This window comes from Chlorocebus sabaeus, chromosome 20 (genome assembly GCF_047675955.1).
Source record: "Chlorocebus sabaeus isolate Y175 chromosome 20, mChlSab1.0.hap1, whole genome shotgun sequence".
Classification (NCBI taxonomy): Eukaryota; Metazoa; Chordata; class Mammalia; order Primates; family Cercopithecidae; genus Chlorocebus; species Chlorocebus sabaeus.
The window spans coordinates 91,282,938-91,301,370 of record NC_132923.1 but is presented as its reverse complement, the minus strand read 5'-3'; the positions used below and the strand labels follow the sequence as shown (position 1 = coordinate 91,301,370).

The window sequence follows — 18,433 nt, the reverse complement described above, 5'->3', positions numbered from 1 at the left end:
TGTGGTCCCAGATACTGGGGAGGCTGAGGTAGGAGGATTGTGGCAAGCCCAGGAAGTCGAGGTTGTGGTGAGTGTGATCCGGCCACTGCACTCTAGTCTGGATGACAGAGTAAGACCCTGTCTCCAAAAACAAGGAAAGAAAAAAAATAGGGCTAGGTGCAGTGGCTCATGCCTGTAATCCCAGCACTTTGGGAGGCCGAGGTGGGTGAATCACCTGAGGTCAGGAGTTCAAGATCAGCCTGGCCAACATGGTGAAACCCCATCTCTACTAAAAAATACAAAAATTAGCAGGGTGTGGTGGCGAGTGCCTGTAATTCCAGCTACTTGGGAGGCTGAAGCAGAAGAATCACTTGAACCTAGGAGGCGGAAGTTGCAGTCAGCCAAGATCACACTACTGTACTCCAGTCTGGGTGATGAGCGAAACTGCATCTCAAAACAAAACAAAATGTCTTGTGAGTTAATCTGGTATTTGGGTGGTATGAATACTGAATACTGTTTAGGATTGATCCTATACACAATACTTTTAAGGGGGTTACTTAAACCATAGTATTTAAGTTTCTGGACTGACTAAATGAAGCTAGGCTACCCAAAACACAGTGCTTGATATGTAATCATCAATATTAAACTCCATTGCCCAGGTTGGAATACAGTGGTGCGATCGTGGCTCACTGCACCCTTGACATTCCCTGGGCTCAGGTGATCCTCCTGCCTTAGCCTCCTGAGTAGCTAGGACCAGAGATGTGTGCCACCATGCCTGGCTAATTTTTGTATTTTGTTTTTAGAGATGAGGTTTTGTCATGTTGCCCAGGCTGGCCTCAAACTCCTGGGGCTCAAGCCATCTTCTCACCTGAGCCACCCGAAGTGCTGGGATTACAGGCGTGTGAGCCACCATGCTTGGCATAAGCATTTGATTTTTAGAAGACCAGAATATTCTGATTCTGAGAGAAACATGAAGGATGGTTGGTTGGAAAACACATTATTAGTCTCACCTTAAATTTATAACCTCTGACCTAAAGTGCGTTTTTAGTTTTGATTGGCACTTATACTGCATTTCTCTGGTCAAGTTGTTTTCCCATTCTGCTGAACTGCTTAATCGTTCCTCCTTTATTTTTCCTCCTTGAGTCAGGGTATTGTTCAGCCACTCAGGCTGGAGTACAGTGGGTCCTGATCTTGGCTTGGTGCAGCCTCAAACTCCTGGGCTCAAGAGATCCTCCTGCCTCAGCCTCCCAGACTAAGTTTTTTTTTGTGTGTTTTAGGACAGGGTCTTATTATGTTGCACAGGCAGGTCTTGAACTCCTGGCCTCCCTATGATACTCCCTCCTCAGCCTCCCGAGTTGTTGAAATTACAGGCATGAGCCACGGCACCCAGTTGATCAACTTTTTCTTTATATTTTCTTAAACAGTCAACATCGTACCCCTCATCTTGCTTTTTACCTGATGATTTTTCCTTCGTTTTATGTTTGGTTCTGAATTTTTGTTTGTTCACTGAATAAACAATACGAAGAGAAATTTCTTAACACTGTGCCATAAATCTGTAGCCATATATTCTCTCCTTTTGAATGCCTTTTCATGCTCTTATTCAGCAGTTCTCAAAGTTTTTTTCTTGTATACCCTTGGGGTCTCAAGTACTCTTTCAGGGATAATGAAAGATCAAAACTGTTTTTGTAATAATAAGACTGCCTTTTTGACCACTGGCACTGATTGTGCAAAAGTAATGGTGGATAAACCTGCTGTTCCCTTAACATAAATCAAGGCAGTGGCAACAAACAGTACTAGCAATTCTTGTGTTCTTCACTATCACCTTCACTTAGAAAATGTCCATGATGAAGCATTACAAACTTAAGTTTATTAATTCTCAGTCCTTGACTACGTGGCTTTAAGGTAACCTGGCAAAATAGGAATTATGGATGGAGCGCTTCAGCATATCAAAAGTAGGTACAATGGTTTTTTTAATGAAAAGCCCTTGTGTGATTTTAATTAAGAGTTGATTAAGCTTTTTTCATGTAACTTTATTTACTGGCTTTTATTGGAAAGAATGTTTTATTCAAAAGTTTTATTTTTGAAAGAATGACCAACAGACAAACTTTTATTTAGACTTGATACTTAGCAGATGTTTTCTCCAAAATGAATACAGTGAGCCTGTCACTTTAAGGGAAATAACTGACAGTATCGGTGCTAGTGATAGAATGTGAGCTTTCACATGAAAAATAAAAATTTTGGATAAGTTATATATCAACTGCTGTTGTGAGACTGACAGTATCCTAATACTTTATGACTGTTCTGATGAAATTGAGTTTTAAGTTGTGGTAAAATACACATAATATAAAATTTTCCATCTTTTTAAGTGTGTAAGTCAGTGGTGTTAAGTAAATTCACATTGTTGTATACCCAATCTTACCTTGCAGATCTGAAACTATTACCCAGTAAAAACTCCCTCTTTCTGTCTCCCCTAGCAACCACCATTCTGCTTTCTGTCTCTATGAATTTGGCTACTTTAGGTACCTCATATAAATGGAGTAATAGAATATTTACCTTTTTGTGACTGGCTTATTTCACTTAGCATAGTGTTCTTAACGTTCATCCATGTTGTGGTGTGTCAGAATTTCCTTGCTTTTTATTGTGAGTACTGCTGCTGTGACCTTGGGTTTATGTAATCATTCATAAGTAGAAGATCTAGAATACAAGATAGACTGGTTTTTAATGTACCAGTATGAGAAGTTCATCAGTGTTTTCAGATTGTACAGTACAACTAACCTTTAAGAAATTACCACTTGTTGGTCAAATGTGGTGGCTCACACCTGCATCCCAGTACTTTGGGAGGCTGAGGCGGGAGGATCACTTGAGGTCAGGAGTTTGAGATCAGTTTGGCAAACCTGGTGAAACCCTGTCTCTAGTAAAAATACAAAAATCAGCCGGGCATGGTGGCATGCGCCTGTAATCCCTGCTACTCAAGTGACTGAGGCAAGAGAATTGCTTGAACCCAGGAGGCAGAGGTTATAGTGAGCCAAGATCGTGCCACTTCAGCCTGGGCAATAGAGTGAGAGGCTGTTTCAAAAAAAAAAAAAAGAGAAAAAATAAATTACCACTTGTTAACTGGGCATGGTGGCTCCTGCCTGTAATCCCAGCACTTTGGGTGGCCAAGGTGGTGGATCACTTGAGGTCAGGAGTTTGAGACCAGCCTGGCCAACATGGTGAAACGGTCTCTACTAAAAATACAAAAATTAACTGGGTGTGGTGGTGCCCGCTTTTAATCCCAGTTACTGGGGAGGCCGAGGCATAAGAATGGCTTGAACCCAGGAGGTGGAGGTTGCAGTGAGCTATTGTGCCACTGCACCCCAGCCTGGGTGACAGAGCAAGACCTTTTTTTTTTTTTTTTTTTTTTTTAAAAAGACAAGTGACCACTTTGTTGGGTTTGGGTGTGGTAACAGAAGTATATCCAGTTATCTGAAAGGACTGTTTAAATATTAAATATTCCCTTTCCAACTACATATCTATATCAGGTCAGATATTCTTGTACTTTAATGAAAAGAAAACATTGCAGAATAGTGAATAGGGAAATCCTGTTCTACTAACAGACATTTAGGAGATTTGTAAAAATGTAACATTGCCACTATTCTTACCAAATTTTTGTTTTGAAGAGTTATTTTTCAGAGAAAGTCATGTTATTAACATGTAACATTTTAAAATATTTAAAATTATTTTAGTTTTAATTTCAGTATGGCGAATACTGATAGATGTAACTTGCATACACAGAGGCTTTTGGAGGGCTTCAGTAATATTAACAATGTAAAGGATCCTGACATCAAAGTTTCTTTGCTCTTACGTAACACCAGCATCTCCATTTGTTCACAAGATCCCACTCATTGTTTACTTAATAATAGAACTCCTGTAGTTCTCTATACAACAATACTATTGTTTCCTATGAGATTACTTATATCAACCCACTAGGTATCATCAGGTTTAACCGTTTGTTGACCCCCTCATACTTCCCTTCATCTGTTACCTCACATCAGTTTCTTTGACAGGAAAATGTGAAAGAGGTGTCCACTCTGTTTCTCTACTACTACTTTTGTTATTAATTGAAGCTACTTCAATCAAGTTTTTCTCTACCATTCTACTAAAATAGTCTTGTTTACGGTCTTTAATACCATCCATATTCCTAGTAGTCATTTCTCAGCTCTCTGAGTTAATCTTGTCTTTAACATTTGACCCAATCCATTACTCCCATTACTTTTTCCCGTTGCGTTTTTTATTTTTATTTTTACTTATTTATTTATTTTTGAGATGGAATCTTGCTCTGTCACCCAGGCTGGAGTGCAGTGGTACGATCTTGGCTCACTGCAGCCTCCTCCCAGGTTCAAGCAATTCTCCTGCCTCATCCTCCCAAGTAGCTGGGATTACAGGCGTGCACCACCATACCCAGCTAATTTTTGTATTTTTAGTAGAGACACGGTTTCGCTGTGTTGGCCATCCACTGTGCCCGGCCCTGTTACTTTACTTCATACTATTTTCTTGTCTCTTTTCCTTCACTGGCTATTCTCCCCAACCCCTGTTCTTCCTCATCTCCGCTATCTAAATATTGGAAGGCTTCCAGGGCTCAGCCAGTCCTACAACCTCTTTATTAGTAGCCACTCCCTATGTATTCTCCCAGGTTAAGTCCCGTAGCTTTAAGTACCTGACTCTCCCATTTGTATCTCTAGTCCCCATATCTCTCCCAAATTTCCCCTTATAATATCTTGGAGGCCTAATAGGGATCTCAGAATTAACATATCCAAAGCTAAATACTGTACAGTAATTGATTGCCTTGTTTCTCACTGATTTTTCCTTCCGTTGACTTTTTATCAGACAGTGGCAATGTTGTTCTAGAATTTTTCATCTAGATTGTGTAGATTTGAATCGCTGCCATTAGTATTGAGTTTTCCATCTGTAAAGTGGGGGTAATAATTCAATAATTTTATGAGGTGAAGATCCTAGGGTTTAAATGTAGGTAATATTTCTACATCGTCCGTTATTAACACTTAATACCAGTTGCCCAGGCCAAAAAACGTTTGCTTTAACTCTCACCGTTTTCTTCAATAAATTGTATACCTAGTCCATTAGCAGATTTTATTTTATTTTATTTTTATTTTTATTTTTTGAGACGGAGTTTTCTTCTGTTGCCCAGGCTGGAGCACAGTGGCCGGATCTCAGCTCACTGCAGGCTCCGCCTCCCGGGTTTATGCCAGTCTCCTGCCTCAGCCTCCCAAGTAGCTGGGACTACAGGCGCCCGCCACCTCGCCCGGCTAGTTTTTTGTATTTTTTAGTAGAGATGGGGTTTCACCGTGTTAGCCAGGATGGTCTCGATCTCCTGACCTCGTGATCCGCCCGTCTTGGCCTCCCAAAGTGCTGGGATTACAGGCTTGAGCCACTGCGCCCGGCCCATTAGCAGATTTTAAAATAAGTATATTCAGAATCTAACCTCTAATACTCCTTAGGTTCTTGTCTAGATTTTTACAGTTCCTTTCTTTCCTTTTTTTTTTTTTTAAAATAGAGAAAGAGTGGGGTTTTGTTTTGTTTTGTTTTGTTTTGTTTTTTTTTTTTTTTTTTTTTTGGACATAGGGTCTTGCTCTGTTGCCCAGGCTAGAGTGGAGCAGCATGATCCTAGTTCACTGCAGCCTTGAATTCCTGGGCGCAAACAGTCCTCCTTGCTTAGCCTCCTGAGTAACGAGGACTGCAGGTGCACACCGTGATGTCAGCTAATTTTTGCGTTTTCCTGTAGAGATGCTAGTCTCGAACTCCTGGGCTCAAGTGATCCTCCCACCTTGGCCTCCTGAAGTGCTGGGATTACAGGCATGAGCCACCGTGCTCAGCCTTAGACTTTTTCTTTTTCTTTTTCTTTTTCTTTTTTTTTTTTTTTTTTGAGATGGAGTTCGCTCTGTCACCCAGGCTGGAGTGCAGTGGCACAATCTCAGCTCCCTGCAACCTCTGCCTCCCTGGTTCAAGCAATTCTTCTGCCTCAGTCTCCCAAGTAGCTGGGACTACAGGCGCACACCACCACGCCCGGCTAACTTCTGTATTTTCAGTAGAGATGGGGTTTTACCATGTTGGTCAGGCTGGTCTCGAACTCCTGACCTTGTGATCCACCTACCTCAGCCTCCCAAAGTGCTGGGATTACAGGCATGAGCCACCGCAGCCCTGCCAGACTTTCTTTCCAACTGGTTTTCTCCCCAGTTCTATTCTTGTTCTGTCTTAAAGTCTATACTAACGTGATGCTGCTCTCTCCCTCTTCCCTTTTATTTCCTATATTCTTCCCCAGCTTAGTCTAGCCAGAAAAGTTTTCTGTTTTTCAAATATTTTAAGCAAGCTTCTTTTAGAGCTTTGAACTTACTGTTGCCTCTGCCCTAGAGTGCTTTTCCCTTGTGGGTTTTTTTTTTTTTTTGGCTTACCTTAAGTTCTCTGCTTCGATTTGACATTGTCCATGTGGTCTTAGCTCATTCTTGTTATAATCACAGTGTCTTGAATTGTGCCCAACAGTATTAGGTGCCCAAGTATTGTTGATTGAATTAAGAAGAGGGATTATCCTTCCAAATAATTTGGTTTTCATTAATGGAACTTAGAATATCACTGACTCTTGCTCTTTTGATCCAGGTTTTTCTTAAAGCTATAAGAAACATTAAATAAAGGTCTAATTGACACACAGGAAACTGCACATAACTTTAAAGTAACAATTACGAGTTTCTACATATGTATATACACCTGTAAACCATTATCACAATCAAGATAATGAGCATATTCATCACCTCCAAGTTTCCTCATGTGCCTTTGTACTTCATTCCCTCCCCAGCAACCATTAATCTGCTTTCTGTCACTGAAGATGGGTTGCATTTTGTAGAATATTATCTAAATAGAATCATACAGTAAGTACTGTTTCTTTTTGTATAGTTTCTTTGATTCAGCATAATTATTTTGAGATTCATCCATGTTACCACGTGTATTAATAGTTCATTCTTTTTATTAGTGAATGACATTTCATGATGTAGATATATCACAATTTGTTTATCCATTTGGGTTTCCAGTTTTTGGCTTACAAATAAAGCTGTTGTGAATATTTGTGTACAAGTCTTTGTATGGGCATTCATTTCCATTTTTTGGGTCCATACCTAGGAGTGGAATGGCTGGATCATATGGTAGGTATATATCTAACTTTAAGAAACGCCCAAACTGTTTGCTAAAGTTATTCTATCATTACATTACCACCAGCAGTGTTTGACAGTTCTAGTTGCCCTACATCCTCACCATCATTTGATGTGTGATCAGTCTTTTAAAATTTTAGCCATTATAGTGAGTATAACAGTGTCTTATCATGGGTTTAGTTTGTATTTTTTTGAGTGACCCATAATGTTGGCATCTTTTCATGTGCTTATTTGCCATCCATGTATCTTTGATGACATGTTTGTTAAAATCTTTCGCCCCTTTTTATTGGATTGTTTATGATTGCATTCTAAGAGTTCTTTATATATTCAAGTCCTTTATCAGAAGTTTTGCATATATTTTCTACCAGTTTGGCTCGCCTTTTTTGTTTTTATAATAGTGTCTTTCAAAATCAAAAGTTTTTCATTTTAATGGTATGTCTATTTTATTGATTTTTTTTTTCCTCTTGTTAATAGTTTGTGCTTTTTCTTTCATATTCAGGAAGTCTTCGCCAAACCCAAAGTCACTAAGATTTTATCCTATAGTTCCTTGTAGAAATTTTATGGTTTAAATCTTATATTTAGATAGCCTATGATCCATTTCAGATTAATTTTTGTATGAGGTATAGATAACAGTTGAGGTTCACTTTATTGCATGTGGATTTATAATTACTCCAGCACCATCTGTTAGAAAGATTATCCATTCCCCATTGCATTTCCTTGGTACTTTTGTCAAAATTTCAATTAGTTGTATATGTGTGGATCTGTTTTTGTACTCTGTGTTCTATTTGATCCATTTGCTTTTCTTTATGCCAATACTACATTGTCTTAATCTTAAAATCACTGCCTCTTGCCCTGTTTACCTAAATGCTTCCTAATAATTCTTTTAGCTAGTACAATTTGTATGAATTTATGGTTCTTTTATGATACCTTTTTTATTTGTTGCTTAATTAGCAAATATTTATAGTAATACAATACAGGCTTTGTGAGTAGATGAGCCGTTACGAGAAAATATTCTAGTCAAGCTTCTGGGAATGTTGCCTTTAAGATTTCTTTTGATTTTTGTGATGGTAAATAAGTGTGTTAGCCAGGCCTTGCCAGAGTAGTCCAAAGGTTTTAAAAAATTAAACTATTGTTCAAATATAGCAGGTATTCAAATAATACTGATTTAAACAGTACTTGACACTAGAAAAAAATCTTTTTCTTGCAGTCTGGATGTGGATAGTGAAGCTAAGAAACTATTGGGTTTAGGACAGAAACATCTGGTGATGGGGGATATTCCAGCAGCTGTCAATGCATTCCAGGAAGCAGCTAGTCTTTTGTAAGTATTGTATATTTTGCTATGATGTAATATTATGTTCTAATAAACCTTGAGTTATAAAAAGTTATTTTATGGGGAAAAAACATGAAGAGCAAGAGTTTTAAAACATTTGATTATTTTTCATGTGGTTTGTACCAGTAACTATAAGTGTAAAACTTAAATATCACCAAGCAGTTCCACCCTTTCATTTTCCTGAGTAATGTAATTTATATTCCAATCACTGCTAATTTAGGTGACCATACCTTGTCCTGGTTTGTCTAGGACCTCTCTCCCCACCCTCCCCCGCCTTTTTTTGTTGTTGTTGAGACAGGGTCTCTGTCATCCAGGCTGGAGTGCAGTGGCACAATCTCATGCTCACTGCAGCCTCAACCTCCCAGGCTCCCCAGTAGCTGCGACCACAGGTGTGTGCCACCATGCCCAGCTAATTTTTGTATTTTTTTGTAGAGATGGGATTTCCCCACATTGCTCAGGCTGGTCTCGGAAGTCTTGGGCTTAAGCCACCTTGGCCTCCCAAAGTGCTTTGTAAAGGGATTACAGGTGTGAGCCACTGAGTCCAGCCTGACTTTCCCAATTTTAACACTGGAAGTTTGTGTCTATGGAAACTCTTTAGGCCCAAGCAAGTCATGATTGATAGCGCTATTATTAGCACAGCATTTTTTCATACATTTTTAGCACGTTTTCATACATTCTTAGCACTATTGTTGGAATTGCTTAGAAGTTGGTAGCTACCACCAGGTAGCCATGTAGACCTATATCCTGGAGGAAAATGTTAGCTTTAGGGCCTTAAAGATCATTTATTTTCCCCCAAAGACTTTAATGTACCTCCATTATCTGAGAGGGGGAAAAAAAAAAAGTTAAATCTTCAAGCATCAGGCTTTTGGTTTATGGCTAGATTTGAGTTAGTTTCCTCAAATATAGTATTAGCAATTGGAATTGAAGGTCAGTCATTACATACATACAGTTGATTACATTACGTACAGTTAAGTTAAATGTTCCTTATAAAAGAAGTGGTTATAACAAAGCATTTGTGGGTTTCAGGTTTGACGCTTAATATCAATCCATTCTTTTCCTAACCCCTTACTGCCTCTCCCAATATCCAGAACAGAATCTTACTCCTGGATATCTGCAATAATCTGTTGTCTGATTCCTGTCCTCTTTGTTCCTCTCTGCTTGAGCTTAATGAACTGGAGCTCTGGTAGGGTAGAGACCAAATTTTATCTGGTAGTATTTAGGGATTTTTTTTTTTTTTTTTTTTTTAATTTTTTTTTGAGATGGAGTTTCGCTCTTGCTGCCCTGGCTGGAGTGCAATGGCGCGATGTCAGCTCACTGCAACCCCTGCCTCCCGGGTTCAAGTGATTCTCCTACCTCTACCTCCTGAGTAGCTGGGATTACAGGCATGCACCACCACGCCTGCCTAATTTTGTATTTTTGGTAGAGATGGGGTTACTCCATGTTGGTTAGGCTGGTCTCGAACGCCCGATCTCAGGTGATTCACCTGCCTCAGCCTCCCCAAAGTGCTGGGATTACAGGCGTGAGCCACTGTGCCCAGCTGAATTACGTATTTTTATTTAAAAATGCATGGTTGTCTTACAACATAAAATGTTAAGTTTTTAAGCACACATAAACACTTTTTTCTTAGGTTATTTTTCCCAGATTACTGGAGAGGTCAGTATTCCCACGTTTTCCTGCCATTAAGGGTATTTAGGAAGAAAATTTGAGATGTCCTATTCTAATCTAGTAGACTACCCTTAAACATGACCTCCATCACAATTTACTGCTTAGGTTCTGTTTACTCTCAATAGACTCTTAGGCCATTAGTTGGCCTGGCTTTGCATGAATTCTGTCAGTATTTCACTCCATGAAAGCCTGTCTTCTTACCTTACATAGAAAAGTACTTTCTCCTTTCATTTATTTGTTCGTTGTTTTTTTTTTTTTTTTTTTTTTTGAGATGGAGTCTCGCTCTGTCGCGCAGGCTGGAGTGCAGTGGCCGAATCTCAGCTCACTGCAAGCTCCGCCTCCCGGGTTCACGCCATTCTCCTGCCTCAGCCTCCCGAGTAGCTGGGACTACAGGCGCCCACCACCTCGCCCGGCTAGTTTTTTTGTATTTTTTTTAGTAGAGACGGGGTTTCACTGTGTTAGCCAGGATGGTCTCGATCTCCTGACCTCGTGATCCGCCCATCTCGGCCTCCCAAAGTGCTGGGATTACAAGCTTGAGCCACCACGCCTGGCCTTCTCCTTTCATTTATTTATTTATTTATTTTTTGAGACGGAGTCTGGCTCTGTCGCCTGGGCTGGAGTGCAGTGGCCAGATCTCAGCTCACTGCAAGCTCCGCCTCCCGGGTTTACCCCATTCTCCTGCCTCAGCCTCCCGAGTAGCTGGGACTACAGGCGCCCGCCACCTCGCCCGGCTAGTTTTTTTTTGTATTTTTTAGTAGAGATGGGGTTTCACCGTGTTAGCCAGGATGGTCTCGATCTCCTGACCTCGTGATCCGCCCGTCTCGGCCTCCCAAAGTGCTGGGATTACAGGCTTGAGCCACCGGGCCCGGCCATTCATTTATTATACTTATGTAATTTTTGTCCATCCTTCTCTAAATTTAATAGCTAAGACTTATACACAGTGCTATTTGTTGTCTAAACATTGTTTTCAGTGCTTTTACATACATTAACTCATTTAGTTCTTGCAACAGCTCTTTGAACAAACAGTTATTAACGTTCCCATTTACAGATGAGAAAACTAAGGCACTGTGAGAATAATTTGTCTAAGGTCTCACAGCTAGTTACGGGTTAAAGGTAGGATTTGAATCCAGGTAAAACAGCTCCAGATATTCTGCACTTTACATCATGCCTTTCCATGGGCCTTAATCATCCTCTAGGTCCCAGCCAAAGGTCCTTTAACTATTCTGGTCTATATTGACATCCGTCTTTTAGCAGGAGGAATACCTATTAATACCTTAGGGTTGTTTGGCCCTACATTATATATTACTAATTGTAGCACAATTGTTTCACTTACGATGTGTATATGTTATATATTGATAAAGAGCATACAAGATTTTCATGCATTGTTTAACGTCGCTTTGACCTTGACTTGAAAGCAAGAGGGGTATTGGTTTCCTAGGAGTATGTTACTGGAGAAATACCAATTTATAACTGAAGAACTAGAACTAAATGTTTTAGACTAGATGGTAATTCAGATTTTAGATTTTTATTCTCTTTGTAGAGGTAAGAAGTATGGAGAGACAGCTAATGAATGTGGAGAAGCCTTCTTTTTCTATGGGAAATCACTTCTGGAGTTGGCAAGGTATGGATGTTGTATTTAAAAACTGAAGTTTCCTTGTTAGGATTGTTTACTAGCTTTGAGATTTCACAGGAACTAAGCAAGATTGCTTTTACCTAGAGAGTTTTGAAGGAGCTTGAAGTAGTGATCGAAGTTGAGAATGGCACTTGATACAATTAGTAGTTACATTTAAATTTTGACTTCTGGAGTCAATTAGGAGCAAAGATCTTTCTGATAGTAAATGATCCAAAGTTCAATGTAGGGAGAGAATCCTTAAAAGCACTGTGAGCTAGCTCAAAACAAGGACTGAATAGAGGACAACTGGAAAGAATTAGCAGGTGAGACTGTCAAGTAAAAAAGACTCTCACTATTGAAAAGTTCTTGGCTATGTTCTATCAGAATTTATTAACCATAATAAGTTCTGTTTAGGGTATACAAACAGATGATATCATCTATTTAAATCTCAGTTCTGGTACGTTTTTTTTTTTTGAGATGGAGTCTCACTCTGTCACCCAGGCTGGAATGCAGTGGCGTGATCTTGGCTCACTGCATCCTCCATCTTCCGGGTTCAAGTGATTATTCTGCCTCAGCCTCCTGAGTAGCTGGGACTACAGGCGCGTGTCACCATACCCAGCTAATTTTTTATTTTTAGTAGAGACAGGGTTCAGCGTGTTGGTCAGGCTGGTCTTGAACTCCTGACCTCAAGTGATTCACCCACCTCGGCCTCCCAAACTTCTGGGATTACAGGCACGAGCCACTGCACCTGGCCCAGTTCTGATAAGTTGTTTTGTTTTGTTTTGTTTTGTTTTGTTTTAAGACGGAGTTTCACTCTTGTCACCCAGGCTGGAGTGCAGTGGTGCAATCTCCGCTCACTGCAACCTCTGCCTCCCAGGTTCAAGCGATTCTCTTGCCTCAGCTTCCTGAGTAGCTGGGATTACAAGCCTACGCCACTATGTCCAGCTAATTTTGTATTTTTAGTAGAGACGGGGTTTCTCCATGTTGGTCAGGCTGGTCTTGAACTCCCGACCTCAGGTAATCTGCCTGCCTCCGCCTCCCAAAGTGCTGGGATTATAGGCGTGAGCTACCATGCCTGGCCTCTGGTAAGTTTTTAATCTCATAATCATACAGAACTTTCTCATGATTTGCCATGAAAATCTTGCTAGAGCATTTTTGGCTATTTAGAGAAATGGGTGGATACAGAGTTTGGGAAATAGTATGGTTCTGTTACAAATGGAATGCATATAGGTCTTGTTCTTTTGACAAGAGACATCACACTTTTCAGCGGCTGGATGGAGGAGTAGAGTATGCTTATTTCCTTTCAGTGCTCTTGCAGTCCTGATTTATATTACTAAAGTTTTGTTCATTGCTTCCTTGAATATAATACAGTTATATATTGCCTGCGCTTGGCTTACTCTTCCCTTGCTTTTATAATACAGGACTATATTTTCTCTCTTAGAAAAAATTGCTAGGTTCTAGCCATCAAACCTTTGGTGCTTTCTCTTGTTCTCCTAGAATGGAGAATGGTGTGTTGGGAAACGCCTTGGAAGGTGTGCATGTGGAAGAGGAAGAAGGAGAAAAAACAGAAGATGAATCTCTGGCAGAAAATAATGATAATATAGATGGTATGTGGAGTTGCATGTGACATTCAAGAGATGCGACGTTGTATATTTCTTGTATACAGTGGTGGAAACAGGGCTCTACCTGTCCTGGATGGTCTCTCCTAAGATGCTTGGGGTGATGCCTGCATCAGGTAGAGATTGCAGTGGGGGTAGCTGTTTACTGAAACGGACAGCAGATTTTTCTAAGAGAATAACTTAATCTCTTAAGTAAATTTGGTTATTTCAGTTGGGGTTTTTTAAACCAAAAAGATAAAAGCAAGATTAAATTGGTGTTTTAAATACTATTACAACCTTAAATATTTTTCTGATGCAAAATTTTTTAAAACAGCCTGTGCAGTTCAGTTATTTTAATAGCGGTACTTTTAGAGCCCTTGTACATTTTTTATGTCTGCGAAAATTATATAATTTCTAAGCTGAATTTGGCTGCTAGAGTTTTACATATCAGTTGGGGGAGAATGAAAAACTTGGCATCTCTTACCTAACTGGTAATCAGAATGCTCAAGTAAAACAATAGTTTAACAAGCTTGGGTTTCTTTTGCAATAAGTTGCTCTGCTAGCTGGGACGCTCCCTTTCCTTTTCTCTAGGGGGCAGATAATTTTAAGGCCATCTGCTGAAACTTGGTAGGCTTTTTGAGGGTTTAAAGGGAATGTATTTTTAGTTTCCATTTATGCCTTTATCATTAAACTCGAAGACATGTTTATGCTTCATGTTCTTTAACCATGTAGAGGAAGCAAGGGAAGAGTTGAGAGAACAGGTTTATGACGCCATGGGAGAAAAAGAAGAAGCCAAAAAAGAAGACAAGTCTTTGGCAAAGCCTGAAACTAATAAAGAACAGGACAGTGAAGTGAAGAAGGGTGGAAGAGAAGATATGGATATAAATGAATCTGCAGAGGAGCCACAGGAAAAAGTTGACTTGACTCTAGATTGGTTAACTGAAACCTCTGAAGAGGCAAAAGGAGGAACAGCACCAGAAGGACCAAATGAAGCTGAGGTCACTTCTGGGAAGCCAGAACAGGAAGCACCAGATGCTGAGGAAGAAAAATCAGTTTCTGGAACTGATGTCCAAGAAGAGTGCAGAGGAAAAGGTCAGGAGAAGCAGGGAGAGGTAATTGTGAGCATGGAGGAGAAGCCAAAAGAAGTTTCAGAAGAGCAACCTGTGGTGACTCTAGAAAAGCAGGGCACTGCAGTGGAGTTAGAAGCAGAGTCTTTAGACCCAACAGTCAAGCCAGTGGATGTGGGTGGGGACGAGCCAGAGGAGAAGGTAGTTACCTCTGAACATGAGGCAGGAAAGGTGGTTCTTGAACAACAACTGGTAGGTCAAGAAGTGCCACCTGCTGAAGAGTCACCAGAGGTGACAACAGAGGCTGCAGAGGCCTCAGCTGTAGAGGCTGGATCAGAAGTCTCTGAAAAGCCTGGGCAGGAGGCTACAGTTCTCCCTAAGGATGGTGCAGTCAATGGACCGTCAGCTGTAGGAGATCAGACTCCTATTGAACCACAGACTTCTATAGAAAGACTGACAGAAACAAAAGATGGCTCAGGACTAGAGGAGAAGGTCAGGGCAAAGCTGGTTCCTAGTCAGGAGGAGACTAAGCTGTCTGTAGAAGAGTCTGAGGCAGCTGGAGATGGGGTTGATACCAAGGTAGCCCAGGGAGCTACTGAGAAATCAACTGAAGACAAAGTTCAGATAGCTGCTAATGAAGAGACACAAGAGAGAGAAGAACAGATGAAAGAGGGTGAAGGTAACCGGGATATGCAAGAGCTGCAGTGGGTGGAGTACATTCTGGATTTGACTCACTAATTATGGGTAAAAGTCAGTCTTCCATTCAGGATTTTCCGTCTGCCTTTGGATTAGGAAAGGGCTAAATGCAAAGGGGGGTAGTTTAACAAGGTTGTGCTAGTCAAGTAAGTTAAATCAAAAGCAAGTGTTCTTTAGTTGGCTTATAAACTAACATTTTTACTAACTGCAAAATAGGCCTTCTCTGTGATTTCTGAGACTTGGCTAGCTATCAGTAACTTGTTGCATCATACTAGCCAATAAAGTGGGATGGAAAAGGTAGATGAGGGGTGGGGTAGGTAGGGAAATAGTGGGCTAGTAGGCTGGCAGAGAATGCTGAATGGATGTTCACTTGCATGCCTCTGGATTTTAAAATTTATTGTTCACATGACTCCTTTTCTGTGTGTTAGGAAGCAGGAACAGCAGTAGAATCCACTGAATTGGTACACTGAAGCAGGCATGCCATTTAAATGAAGATAGTTAACCTTGACTGTTGTATCACCAGAGTTAAAGAATTCTGGTGCTCCTCTCTACCTTTAAGTCTTCAGGAAGTGTTTAGAGGCTTATTCACATTAGTTAAAACAGGTCCCCCACCACCTTCCCCAAGGCAACAAAAAACAGAACCATTAGCTCTCTTGCTGCTTTCCTTCCTCATTTCATGCTTGCTTTGGCTGCTAAACTGAATTTTTTGTTACTTAGAATATTATAAAGCGTGGATGCTTTCTATAATGCTATTGGTCTAATTGTAATTAAATTTCATTAAGATGTATAAGCCTCTAATTACTACATAACTGGCAAGTCTGACTTTTGCTATCATTTGAGGATTCTACTGTATATAAGGTTCATCTAACATTGGCATTAATAACCACAGGTATATTTCAACTAATGGTTACTTCTTGTAATTGCCAGACTACTTCAAGAGTTCTCTTCAGTTTTAGATTTTCAGAGACCCATCTTCAATACTTTGAGCTCATTCTTGTAAACTTCCTTCCACTATGTGCAGGTCCCTGTACTCCAGCCAGCACAGGCTCAGTAACTGGAAATGAATTGGCTAAAATGGTAGCACCATTGGGTTTCTTTTCTTTATGGAAAAAAGCACAGAACTAAATTCCTTAAAAAAAAAAAAAAAAAAAAAAAGCCCCAAAACAAAACTCCCATGTCTTGATCTTAATGATTGTGAGCAAGCTCTGCTGACTGGCTCCTAAGACCTTGAATGGTAAGCTATGATAGAGATGTCATAGTAGGATCATAATTAACATTGTTAGAGCTCTCTCACATATATTACATCTGATCCTAAAACAATACTATGTGGTAGGTAGTAGTGCCCAAGTTATAGTGATGAGGTTGAAGTTTAAAGGTTACATGACTTGTTTAGGGTCATAGTACTGAATCCAAACCAAGATCTGCCTTGAATATATTATTCTTCCCAAGTTACCACACATCAAAGAAGACAGTGTTCATCTCTTTCCTACACTCACTTAGAAATTTTGTTGTGGTCTGGGTGACAGTGTTCATCGCTTTCCTACACTCATTTAGAATTTTGTTGTGGGCCGGGTGCAGTGGCTCACGCCTGTAATCCCAGCACTTTGGGAGACTGAGGTGGGCGGATCACCTGGTCAGGAGTTTGAGACCAGCCTGGCCAGTATGGTGAAACTCCGACTCTATTAAAAATACAAAAGTTAGCCGGACATGGTGGCATGTGCCTGTGGTCCCAGCTACTCAGGAGGCTGAACGAGAAGAATGGCTTGAACCCGGGAGGCAGAGGTTGCAGTGAGCCGAGATCATGCCACTGCACTCCAGCCTGGGCAACACAGCAAGTCTCTGTCTCAAAAAAGAAAAAAAAAAAAAAAATTTTGTCACTTATTTTAAAAATTAACTATATTTGAAAAGCCCCAGGCTTTTCATATGCTGCATCTTTTGGTGTTGTATATCAAGTATTGTTCTGCTTGTAAAGACAATACAGTTTTCCGTACTTTACAAAAGAAGAAATGGGAGAAAGGGGTTTAAGTAATTTACCCTAGTCACACAGTAAGGAGAAGGCTGGGTACCCAAACTTCTGGCTCGAGTACTCAGCCACTTTCTGTGCTTTATTTTCCTTTACGTGGCAGCACCATTCTGCAGAAATCTTCCAAGCAGTTTTTTCACTTAAAAATTAAAACCCTATTTACTGCTACCTCTTGACTCTTTGCCATGTGTTGGGCTGTACATTTCCTTCTAATAAAGATAATTGGTCTGTTCCACTTTTTGAATCGGGTCTTGCTCTTTTGCCAGGCTGGAGTGCAGTGGCATGACAGTCATGGCTCACTATAGCCTCAAACTCCTATGCCGAAGCCATCCTCCTGCCTCAGCCTCTCAAGCAGCTGAGACTACAGGTGTGCACCACCATGCCCAGCTGGGGTACAATGGTGCAATCTCGGCTAACTGCAACCTCCACCTCCCAGGTTCAAGCATTTCTCCTACCTCAGCCTCCTGAGTAGCTGGGACCACAGACACATGTCCCCAGGCCAGGTGATCCACTAGCCTCAGCCTCCCAGAGTGCTGGGATTACAGGTGTAAACCATAGCACCTGGCCCACCATACACCATTATCTTTTCATATCCAAATTTCCAAGTGGGTCTGGGCTTAGTTCCCCAAAGTTAGACCAGATGGGTGGTTTTATTAACTCCGCCCATCCTCTAGCAGAATACACAGAAAAGCTGAAGTAGATTTACATATTTAGGATAATTGACAGAAAAGTAAATACTTCATCTTCCCAATGTGTAGGAAAAATTAAATTGATATTGTTATCTTCTATTCCTGTCTGGTATCTCTTCCTACTCATACCAGAATGCTAGAAGACAACCTCTAATTTGAAACAAAATATCTTAATTACTTGGAAGTTTTACATCAGATTTTTAAATTAAAATTCCTATAATTGCCTCAGAAGAATGTTATTGGTTCCTCTTGAGGAATCGGTACCATCTTCAAGGAATGGTGGGGAGCTAGGTTAAGGAGAAAGCCATTGCCATCAGTTTTTTTTTTTTGGAGACGGAGTCTTGCTCTGTCACCCAGGCTGGAATGCAGTGGCATGATCTAGGCTCACTGCAACCTCCACCTCCCGGGTTCAAGCGATTCTCCTGCCTCAGCCTTCTGAGTAGCTGAGACTACAGGTGCATGCCACCACGCCTGGCTAATTTTTTGTATTTTTAGTAGAGATGGGGTTTCATTGTGTTAGCCAGGATGGTCTCAATCTCCTGACCTCATGATCCTCCTGCCTCGGCCTCCCAAAGTGCTGG

The 18,433-nt window shown here is 40.6% G+C and overlaps 1 protein-coding gene across 5 annotated transcripts in view; it reads left to right on the top strand.

The window, feature by feature from the left end:
- Window positions 1–18,433, top strand: part of NASP (nuclear autoantigenic sperm protein) — a 35,357-nt gene that overhangs the window by 10,227 nt on the left and 6,697 nt on the right. For 2 of the 5 annotated variants that reach the window (XM_037998952.2, XM_037998937.2), the window contains exons 3-7: window positions 6,824–6,896; window positions 8,380–8,490; window positions 11,708–11,788; window positions 13,277–13,386; window positions 14,110–15,123. In XM_037998952.2, coding sequence (XP_037854880.1) covers window positions 6,824–6,896; window positions 8,380–8,490; window positions 11,708–11,788; window positions 13,277–13,386; window positions 14,110–15,123 — 1,389 coding nt within the window. The remainder of the gene's footprint in view (window positions 1–6,823; window positions 6,897–8,379; window positions 8,491–11,707; window positions 11,789–13,276; window positions 13,387–14,109; window positions 15,124–18,433) is intronic. The other 3 variants (XM_007978946.3, XM_007978949.3, XM_007978950.3) reach the window with 3 other exon arrangements.